At 39.2% G+C, this 12,120-nt stretch overlaps 1 protein-coding gene across 1 annotated transcript; it reads left to right on the top strand.

The window, feature by feature from the left end:
- The first annotated feature begins 804 nt into the window (after positions 1-804).
- Positions 805-10,552, top strand: LOC110869586 (3-oxoacyl-[acyl-carrier-protein] synthase I, chloroplastic-like). Its single transcript, XM_022118829.1, has 4 exons — positions 805-889; positions 1,037-1,222; positions 7,934-8,082; positions 10,118-10,552. Exons 1-4 carry the CDS (start codon positions 805-807, stop codon positions 10,550-10,552), a joined length of 855 nt encoding a protein of 284 aa, XP_021974521.1.
- The last annotated feature ends 1,568 nt before the right edge of the window (positions 10,553-12,120 follow it).

The raw sequence follows: 12,120 nt of genomic DNA on the forward strand, positions 1-12,120 counted from the left end.
AACATTCAAGTCGAAATCACGATGAATAACAAAGTATAAACTCAAATTGAGCGGCACTCAAATAATCGTTGGATAGTTTCAATCAATCGGACGTTGAATCGTAATAGCGATCGAGTTATTACCCTGATTGCGGCAGCGTTTCGAGATTAGTGTGTGTTGTGTAGTAATTGAACTATAACTCAGCGTATATTGTGAGTTTTTCCGTCGAACTACCAGCAAAATTCAAGTGCCACTGCCCCCTATTTATAGCTGGAAAATGCTCCCCTTCGTGCCACGCGAAGGATTTCTTTGTGCCCGGCGCGTGGCGCGACGGGTCTATTTTCTAGCCTAGGGTGTTTCGTGTCCCAGATAGCCTAGATGAGTAATTTGCACGAACAAATTTCAATTCTACAGCAAATTTAGAAGATAAATGTCCACTAGGGTTTAAGCCCCCTGAGTTTTAGGGGTCCTGATCCTGATTCCGATTGTTTTGAAAATTTTAGGGTTTATGCGGAATTACTTGGGTTTCTCAATTAGGGTTTTCTTAATAGATAATTAATCTACTAAGTATTAATTTTAGTGAGAGTTGTTACATCAAGTCTCGATGAGGACTTTGATCAGATAGATCAAGACGAAATGGAAGAACTTGATCTACAACTCAATATGGCACTGTTAGTCCGTAGAGCGAAGAAGTTTCTGTTGAAGACGGGTAGGAAGTTCATAGGAGGTCAGAAAAAGACTCGAATGGGAGTCGACATGTCCAAAGTAAAATGTTACAACTGCGGTATCTACGGGCATTTCGCACGTGATTGTCGAAAGCCGAAAATGGAAAGATCTGATAGAGACAACAACTCTCGAGGAAATAATTCAAGACCTCACAACAATGCATCAGCTGTTACCTCTAATTCAAGTGCTCGTTAAAGTGGGTCTGAAAATCTTACATCTTCGACAAACAATGCTATGGTGGCTCAACCTCTACAGAGTGTGACTGAGCCGTATGACTGGGGTTGTGCTTTGGAAGACATCTCAGGAGCTATTGTGTCACAAGCATTTATAGCTGAAATTGTGAACGAAGAAGTGTATGAAGAGGTTGTCGAAGAGACTAGTATTGAGGAGCTTGCGGTTGTAGCTGAGGTTTTTGGGGAAGAGTTGGATTCGGGGAATGTTGCTGAGAATGAAGATTCCTCGATTGAAGAGACCGTTGAAAAGTCTAACAAGACAGAAGATGGACAACAGGGAGAACGTTTTGAATTCAACATCTCCACAGCTGAAATGCAGCAATTTGCGGATGCAGAAGCTAAAAGGTTGGAAGAAAACTCCGTTGAAAACAAGGCTTGTGCATTCATGGCTGGCATTGAGGTAAAATCATCTTCTGTAGATAAGCGATGTGCTAGATGTGTTGAGTTTGTGACTAAGATTGATAGATATGCACTTCATAACACAAACTTAATTGCAGATTTAGAAAAATCCAGAGCACTCATTGTTGTTTTGTCTAATTCGGATAAAGAACGCCGAATTAAGATAAAAACGCTGAAAAATGATATCTCTGAATTTGAGAGACTTGTGGCTCAGGGAAATCTTAAAAATCAGGAATTAAAATCTGAACTTGAAATGAATCAAAATTGTGTTTTGGAAAAGAACAAAATCATTTTGGAAAAAGATAATCTGATTTTAGATTTGCAACGAAAGATTGAAAAGTTCAAGGATTCATCCGAAGTGATGAATTTCTGTATTAACAGCCAACGTCTCAAAGAATCTGAGGAAGAAATGTTCGGCATTGGTTATAGTAAGGTGCCTCCACCGGTAAACCATAACTATACTTCAATGCCAAGCATTGATCCTGAATTGGCAAATTTTGTGCCAAAGACCCCTCTGACGGTTGAACCGCAAAGTGAGTCAGAATCTGAGCCAGATGAAGTTACTGACTCAGATCAGTCGAAGATGAGTGGAGTTTCAAAGAAAAATGAAGTAAATCTTGAAAACATTGAAAATTTGATAAGCAATAAGATTTTGGAAATGTTTAATCAAGTTCAAAATGTGAAGTCAAGACCAAAGTCACGTGGGAAATCTAAAAAGGCTTTGAAAAATATCCCTAAAACTGAGTTTGTTAAAGGGGAGGATTTTATCAAAGAAGAAGTAAAGATCGAAACTGGTTCCAACTCTCAGTTTGTGAACCAAATTTTGAAAAATTCCACCAACGCCTTATCATCTTCGACCGATCATGAGGAACGTCCAAAGAATGCTGCAAAAATTCGCAAATGCTATAATTGTCGTGGGAAAGGACACTTAGCAGCAGACTGTCCTGATGACAAGGGTAAATCTCTTGTTGATCCTGATCAAAAGAAACCTTTTGTTGAAAAACCACAAAATGAAACAGTTAATGTTGAAAAGAAAAATGGTAAAAATCAGAAGGTTGAGAAAAAGAAAGTGATTAAACAAGAAGTAAAACCAGTTGTCAAACCAAATGTTAAATCACAACGAAATCAGGATCAAGAGGAGAAACCCGTTGTTATTAACCGTGGGGACAGATCGGAAAATGCATCTCAAAGACATGATACTCGTGAGAAAACCCCTCACAGACGACAAAATCATGTTACTTTCCAAGTAGTTGAGAATGACCAACGCTCTGGAGGTCCGAACAACAACTATGTTAGACCTCATGCACAGAACAGATTCGTGAATGATCGAAATGCGTCACCCCCCCTGATTTCCAAATCAAAGACCGCATTCGGATAATCATCCACGATCATTCTCAAGACATGAAGATGCTCCTAGATTTGGTAGGAATTTTGAGCCACCCAGGAATCAAAATTACAGTTACCAAGACTATGGAAGCTGAGGGTATGGAAACTCTGGTTATACCAACAGATCGTCAACTCCGTATAATCCACGATTTGCGGGGACTCATTCCAACAATTTCCGAAATGGAAATGGTGGACACAGAGGCGATGATGGTTATTTCAAAGAGTTTTCTTATGTTGACGAATCAGGACGACCCAAGACCATCATGGCTTGGGTCCCACACTCTAACTAAATTTTTGTTGGGGAGTGTAGGAGCAGCTGAAGAGGGCTATCTATATTTGGTATATCGATAGTGGCTGTTCCAGACACATGACAGGAAATAAAGAGTTATTGAACAATTTTAAACAAATTCGTGGTGGTTACGTGAACTTTGCCGGTGAAAAGGGTGGATACATCACCGGTGAAGGCTCTGTGTCAAATGGAAAAATCACGCTGCATAAAGTGAACTACGTTGAAGAACTGAAGCATAACTTGATGTCGGTTTCTCAAATCTGTGATAACAAGTACACGATGCTTTTCACTGATAAAGCTTGCTTCGTTTTGCGTCCGGAATTTGTTGTTCCTGAAGATTGGATCGTTATGAGGGCTCCAAGGGTGAATAACACATATGTCATGGACATGCGCCCGTTGGTTAACTCGTCTGCTCCAGCGACTTGTCTACTTTCAAAGGCGACTGAAGATCAATCGTATTTCTGGCATAGGAGAATGGGCCACGTGCATCTGCGAAAGATGAACCACTTAGTGAAAAACAACTTAGTGTTGGGGGTTCCTTTACATAGTTTCAATATGCACAACAAATGTGAATCGTGTGAAAAAGGAAAAATCAAACGAAAGCCTCATAAACCGAAAACAGTTAACTCAATGTAAAAACCACTTGAATTGCTTCACATGGATCTTTTCGGCCCGATCCATGTTGCTAGCATTGGTGGGATGTCTTATTGCTTAGTTGTCACTGAAGACTTCTCACGTTACTCATGGGTATTTTTCTTAAAAACAAAGGATCAAACTGCTAGTATTTTAAGAGACTTATTCAAACAACTTGAGAAAAATTATTCACTTCCTATTAAGAAAATCCGAAGTGACAACGACACTGAGTTTAAAAATCATAATATGGATGAGTTATGTCGGGAAATGGGAATAGTTCATCAGTTCAGCGCTCCATATGTTCCTCAACAGAACGGAGTTGCAGAACGGAAGAATCGTACCCTGATTGAGGCGGCCCGCACTATGCTTTCTGAATCAAAATTGCCAATTTTCTTCTGGGCCGAGGCGGTAAACACTGCATGTTATGTGTTAAATCATGTGCTTACTGTCAAAAGAGAAGATAAAACTTGTTATGAATTGCTTGAAAACAGGAAACCGAACTTATCTGGTTTTCAACCTTTTGGGATTAAGTGTGTTATCAAACGCACCAAAGATACTCCGAAAATGGGGGAAGTTGGTGAAGTTGGGTTCTTTTTGGGATATGCCAATGGAACTCCAAATAAACACGTTTATAACATCAAGAAGCGAACAATGGAGATCGTGTTTGACATAACTCCTTTGAGTTTCGATCCTCCACCGTCCGAATTCGGTCCAAAAAGCGGTTATGATTATGATAAATTATTTGATTCATTTGATCTTCCTGATGTTTCAGAAGAAGATTCGGAGGTTGTATACACACATCTTGTGAATAAAGATGAAGTGGATGCGAGCTGGAGAGCAAGTATTCCTACTAATGTGTCTTCGAATGTTCCAGTCGCTGATTCTTCGACCGTAAATGATGTTGTTGCTGAGCAGATCCCCACTGCAGCTGCTCAAACTACAAGTGGAGATCTATACGATGACTTTTCAGCATATCCAAATGTTGATGCGTCTTCTGGTAATGATCAAGCTTCCAGTAGTAATGCAAATGCTGAGGGGGAGATTCAATCGAATTTGGGAAACAATCTTCAAGCTCCGGCAATCCCAGTTCCAAGAACAAATATTCATCATCCTGTTGATAATATTATTGGGAATCCAAATGCGGGAGTGCAAACGCGAAGGAGTATTTCAGAAATGCAATGTCTGTTCTCTGCTATCAAGAAAGAAGAAATCTACAATCTTAGCCTGCATGAATGTTTTATCTCTCAGATAGAGCCGAAGAACTATCAAATGGCTCTGAAGGATAATTCTTGGTGTGAGGCGATGCAAGAAGAGTTAGCTTAGTTCGACAAGTTAAAGGTGTGGAATTTGGTCGATCTTCCAAAGGGCCAACATGCAATCAACACGAAATGGGTTTTCAAGTGCAAGAAAGACGATAAGGGTGTTGTTGTCAGAAACAAAACACGGTTGGTTGTTCAAGGCTTCAATCAGGAGGAAGGGATTGATTATACCGAAGTTTATGCACCGGTGGCAAGACTGGAAGCTATTCGTTTGTTTCTAGCCTTTGCTGCACATATGCGTATCAAAGTCTATCAGTTGGATGTGAAAAGCGCCTTCCTTTACGGGAAATTGCATGAAACTGTGTATGTGTCCCAACCACCGGGTTTCGAAGCTCCAGGGTTAGACAACAAGGTCTATTTGTTGGACAAGGCTCTATACGGTCTCCATCAGGCCCCTCGAGCATGGTACGAGACGTTGTCAAAGCATCTATTGGAGCATGGGTTCTCGCGTGGTGCGATTGACTCCACACTGTTCATTTTGAAGAAAGGGGGAGATTTTCTGATCGTGAAAATTCACGTTGATGACATAATTTTTGGTTCTTCAAATGAAGAATTGTGTCGTGAGTTTGAGGCGGTGATGAAGTCAAAATTTGAAATGAGCGCGATGGGCGAGTTATCATTCTTTTTAGGTCTTCAAGTGAGTCAAGAAAATTGGGACGTACGTGCATCAGACTAAGTATGTCCACGAGATTCTCAAAAGATTTGGATTGGAAGATAGCTTACCCTATGACACGCCTCTCCCGACAAATCTCAAGCTTTCACCCGATAATGTGAAAGATCCTGAAGTGGATCCGACTCTATATTGAGCAATGATAGGTTCATTGATGTATCTTACTGCTTCACGACCAGATATTATGTTCTCGGTTTGTTTGTGTGCTAGGTACCAATCAACTCCGAAGGAGTCTCACTTGAAAGCAGTCAAGCGTATTTTCAGATATCTAAAAGGGACGCCTAAGCTTGGATTGTGGTATCCAGCTGAAGGTGGTCTGGATTTGATGGCGTATGCTGACGCAGATTTCGGAGGGTGCCGGATGAACAGAAAGTCAACCTCTGGCGGCGCACAACTTCTTGGAAATCGTCTTGTCTCTTGGCAATGCAAAAAGCAAGTTGCCGTTTCTCTATCCACGTGCGAGGCCGAGTACATTGCTGCTTCAAGCTGTTGTGCTCAGGTTTTGTGGATTCAGCAGCAAATGAGGGACTACGGTTTGAATTTTACTCGAACTCCTATCCTTGTCGATAACAACTCTGCCATTTCCATAACAAACAATCCAGTTAATCACTCACGCACTAAGCACATAGATGTTAGGCATCATTTTATTCGCGACTGTGCTGAGAAGGGTTTAATAGAAGTGGTTAGGGTAGACACCTTGGATAATCTTGCCGACCTGTTTACGAAAACATTTGATCGGGCTAGATTTGAAAATCTGGTCCGAATGATTGGCATGATCAACCCAGAGTAAAATGCTTTCTAAAATCGCATAGAAACTTTATTTTATCTTTTCTGTACAGTTCTTACCGCTTTCGAAAAATTGAAAAACTCCAAAAATATTTTACTTAGTTGTAGGATAAATTTTAGAAAAATACAAAAACATTTGAAAAATTTAAAATGAAGTCGTGTTGAGATATAAGGGAAATGATAGTACATCGGTTAGTCGTATCTGGTGCAGGACTATGGTTATACGCATAAAATTAACCGTTAACTACGACAGCTTCATTATACGTTGCTTCGGTAGGTTTTACGCGTAAATAAGAACCTGTCTTTGGTATATAAACATAATGAACTGCGTAACTTGTGTGGCACATCTCTCGGATATATTGTCTTGGTACCGTAATTACGTTTGATAGATTGCCGAGGTTCTGAGATACGTGGTCTTTATGCTGTTTATCATCTGGGTATCATGGTTGCTTCTTTTACCGAAAAATAACGGGGACGCAAGTCTAGATCTTCCATGATACCATACATACGTGTAAATATCCTTAATTCATGATGCATTCGACCCAAATAAGTGATAAACAATCACATGTCCCACAACATTATGCGGGAGTCAAGTTCGTCTCTTTGTCTGTACGATGGTACTAACCTGTTCACGGACTTGCTCCTGTGCCATTTGCATCTGAAATTCAAGTTCCTCTTCAATAAGTGATTCTATCACAAAGGACTTGTTTTCAATTCCAAATAAGTGAGTATCTCACATTAGCTTATACGTCAAAAACAGATGATAAACGGTATACTCACCAGTAAGATGATCTCTCGTGCATACCTTGATACGGGAGTATATTCTGAGGTGGGTAAACATAGTTACTGTCAGCTATTAATACACTTAATTCCATATCTCGAAAACAGTGTTCGAAAGCGTGCTAAAACTTAAGTGGACCACAATATCGTTGAACGTCTTGAACTGTCAATATCATTCTAAAAGATTAAAGCTAAAATGCTATGGTTCTTGTGTTGGGTACTGACAGTAAAACCGATATGATTCCTTTGCTCCGATTTCACAAAAAGATAATTAGTGTAAATACGATCTAGGTTTAATTTCCATTTCAGTCAAAAATAGAAAAACCACAAAAAGATTTTGCTTTCTTGTTTCTATGTGCGAGTTATCTTATTAAAAATACTCTAAGGGTTGTGAACATTTTTTTAATAAGGTGTTAAACATCAATTTCGGTAACTTAAAATAAGTCTTTCACATGAAAATCAGTCGAGCAAGATACATCTAAGTGTGTGTAGGTATTTTCGTCATTTTAAGGTGGTTCGATAAAATTTGGTTCCAAGGTGTGATATTTTTCCAAAAGTATAAGTTTTGAAGTAACTTGTTCTAAATGATTGTGTTTTGAAATACAAATTATTAAATGTTGGCTGTTTAAAATTTAAATTGTTGATTCTGGGGTATTGGAATTTATTTTTGGGATCCAGGTTTGGGCCGATGTCTCCGGGGTTAAGATTCTTAATCCGGTGTTAAGTGTTTCAGGTCTGGATCGTTCATCACAAGATGGAAGATTTGAAGAAGCTGTGTGCATCTGTTTCGTTCATCTCAAGATGGAAGATTTGAAGAAGCTTCGTCGCCTACCTCTAAAATACCTTGAAGAAGATCGTGTGCTAGCTGATCAGTTCATCAAGGTAGTTCAATTCTGTGTGACGAGCAAGGTATGGGCAGGAAGCGAGTTCTCAATGAAAGGATGAAGATCTCAAGACCAATGAAGACCATGAACTGATCAAGGGGGAGTTTGTTAATGCACTTTAGGTGATAAGTGCATGTCTCCCATGTTACCAATGAAAGGATGAAGATCTCAAGACCAATGAAGACCATGCACTGATCAAGGGGGAGTTTGTTAATACACTTTAGGTGATAAGTGCATGTCTCCCATTTTGTAGGGTCTTTATTGTACATTCATTGAAAGATAGTCCCAACTTTATCCTTGGACATTTTGTCCAAGTTTTAGGCAAGCTTATTGTCTGAGTTTTGTATAGGACAATAGTCAGAGTTTTGTTTGTGTAGCCTTTTGTCTGAGTTTTGTTTAGGTCAAAAGGTCTGAGCTTTGTGTAGTATGTTTTGTCAGGGCTTTCTAGTTTGTCTTGAAAGTCCGGGTTTTGCCTTGTATTTATACCTTTATGTGGAATAGACAAGGCGGCAATTCTGTGTGAAATTATGTGCACCTAACCCTAATCATTGTGTGTGTTTTGTCTGGCGGCTGTTTTGTGTGAGTGACGTCATTCATCTTCATCATCAAGAATACTCAGTGTATTCTTGATTTCTCTCACAAATCTTTGCATACCAGTCTTTCATCTGCAGTGGTTAATCATCAGGTGGATTCCGCACACCTGTTGGTGGCTTTAGCTGAGTGAGATCTTGGATTAGGAGGCCTTACATGAATATGACCGTTTTTGACTAACCACTTAAGTCCATTTAATTAGAGATTAAAGTCATATTCATTATCTTGTTTATTACAAGATTAATATTATAGTTATGACAAGATTAATGTCTATTTATATTACTAGTTTTAATGAGGTTATAACTATGGGTGTATACATATGAACTTGGTGGTACATACTAGGGACACCAATAAAAATAGACATTCTCTTTACTCTCGTTTTTCCTTTGAGAGGAGGACTCTCAAATTTACACAACTCCATCTTTTCGTAATTTTATAAACACTAAATTGGTTGACTTATCAATCTGTTTTTTTAGCCAAAACATGTGGTTCATAACTTCAATCCACTAATCCGTTTACTTCCTGGGTCATCAGATCACAGCTCAATTAAAATCCACCTACTTATTTATGACTCGTCTACAGCTTCTATATAACACATCAACCGAGGGGTTATATGGTCTTAGAGTATTCACATCGTGGTGACTTTGAACGGGTCTGAAGTTCGGGATTTCAAACTTGGGGTGACATCCAGTTGTCCCAAGTCCAGGATTTCAAACTTGATCTGAACGTTGGATTGGGGCCCGCAATGCCGTTTGAAGTTAAAATAAAAATTATTATTCCCCTACCCAATGGCTGTGTGTAAAATAAAATTGTTTTAAATTTAAAAGAGAAAAACGTCCGGATAGTACTTGTGGTTTGCCCTTTTTATCTTTAGTCCATAACTTTCTAAAATTACAGCTATAGTCCCCAGCTTTTGCAATTTCATTCCCGGATAGTCCCTAGGCCTAATATCAGTTACTTTTCTCAGTTAAGAAGGTGTGAAATGACAAAAATACTCTTAATAATAAATAAATAACCTAAGTCTTTTACCCACCTACCCATCCCTCTCCCCTTTTCTTCTCTCTTTCTGGTTCTGCTCTACACAACAAAACCACCATCACCACCTTCACACCTCCACACCATCACCCCCAAATTCCAGCCGCCATAACACCCAACCCCTTTTCTTTCTCTATTTCGTTCTCGTTCTTCTCTGCCGGAAAAACGAACCACTGGTGGAGGACTGAAGGAGTACTTTTTTTTACATCACGGTTGACGATCCATTGTACATATGCGTCTTTTCTATGACATTTTATTAAATTTTGCAAGTTTTTTTACGGGGCGTGAACACAATTTTTGACGCTATACTAATTTTAGATCACTTTTCGAATTTTACAATCCCTACCAAACAATTCACAGACTTCTTGATTTTGATATCCATATGATGTTTGCATATTGATAAAGAGTGTGCCAGTGTTCTTGTTGGAACAAGAATGGGAGGTCTAACACTATTTTCCGATGGAGTTCAGTCTCTAATAGAAAAAGGTTACAGAAAAATCACACCTTTCTTTATCGCATACGCAATAACAAACATGGCGTCTGCACTATTAGCTATTGATTTGGGCTTTATGGGCCCCAACTACTCAATTTCAACCGCTTGTGCTACCTCAAACTATTGCCTTCATGCTGCTGCAAATCACATCCGTAGAGGTGAAGTTGATATGATGATTGTTGGCGGTACGAAAGCTGCCATTATTCCATCCTCCGCCAGTGGTTCGTTTTCCCGCAGACAAGAACGAGAACAAAATAGAGAAAGAAAAGGGGTTGGGTGTTATAGCGGTTGGGATTTGGGGGTGATGGTGTGGAGGTGTGAAGGTGGTGATGGTGGTTTGGTTGTGTAGAGCAGAACCAGAAAGAGAGAAGAAAAGAGGAGAGGGGTGGGTAGGTGGGTAAAAGACTTCGGTTATTATTTATTATTAAGGGCATTTTAGTAAGGGTATTTTTGTCATGTCACACTCTCTTAACTGAGAAAAATAACTGATGTTAGGCCTAGGGACTATCCGAGAACAAAATTGCAAAAGTTGGAGACTATAGCTTTAATTTTAGAAAGTTAGGGACTAAAAGTGAAAAAAAAATGGCAAACCACAGGGACTATCTATGCATTTTCTCAATTTAAAACTATATAAACTACATACTCTCAACTCAAACCATATCACTCTCATCTCAACTCAGCCAATTTATCTCTCTTTTTTTATATATAAAAACCATGGTTATAAAACAAGGTTTCCAAGGCCGAGTACTCCCCGAGTAGTCGCTACAAGGTAGACTGCCGAGGCGACTTCCTCTAAATCCGCCTAATTACTCGGAATCGATCAAATGTGGTCAACCTCGGCCAAAATCGGATCTAGTATGTCAATTTGGGCCGAGTTTGACTTAAAAAATAATAAAACATAATTTATATGACTATCATATTAAATAATATCATTTTCACGGATTTTGTTATAAATATATTTAATTTCCGACAACTAATTTCTTTATAATTTAACATGTCCGAGTACTCCCCGAGTACTCTCCGCCTATGCCGAGTACTCTCAATTCCCCGATCGACCGACTAGGGAGCGCCTAGCGACTTTTACAACCATGATAAAAACCATCTCTATCTTCCAACTCTTTTAGATTTTTTTTTTTTTAAATATGGACTAAAATTGTAATTAATGATATTTTCCCAACTCCGAAACCGCGTCAAGAAGATGTATTTGAAACCGGCAGCGGTGTCGAAGAGGAAAGACACCGGTGGTCACTGAGGAAAAACGCACCGATGGTCCAACCGGACAACAGTCCAGTGGTCGAACCGGACAACTCACCGTATGATGTGATCAAGTCTATGAGGACGAGATGCCAAATATTGAGCTACCTGATTCGGATTGGTCAAATGATATTAGCCGTTGGACGTAATCAGCTCGTTTTTATTTTGTATTATTTCATGTCTTTTTTTTTTAAATTTAGTAGATATATGTTTTTTATATTTATTTTATAAATACTATAAAAGTAAGGAGGGCGAGGTGGAGTTTGTGGATTTGGCGTTGTGGGAAAATTGGGGTTTGTAAGAGAGGTTTGAAACCGATGTGACATAATGAGGTAGACGATTGTGGAGGTTTATAATAACTAGCGCTGTGGATGCTCTTAAGGTATGTCCAGGTTAGGATTAATATGCCTAACACAAATACATTTATGCATTGTGTCTGCTTAATCAATTTCAACCTAAACCCTCCGCCAGTTACTGTAGCTTATCCCTAGGATCCCGTCAATCGCTCTGTCCGACTAAATTCGGGACTTTACCTTCGGTCATGTGTGGACCACTGTAGTCCAAACTTCATTTTGTCTTGTATTGCTGGACTTGGTTGTTTTGTGATGTTAAATCTTCGATCAACAACTCATCCTTTATTTTATTCATTAATATCTAGCCATA

Source organism: Helianthus annuus, chromosome 8 (assembly GCF_002127325.2).
Source record: "Helianthus annuus cultivar XRQ/B chromosome 8, HanXRQr2.0-SUNRISE, whole genome shotgun sequence".
Lineage (NCBI taxonomy): Eukaryota > Viridiplantae > Streptophyta > Magnoliopsida > Asterales > Asteraceae > Helianthus > Helianthus annuus.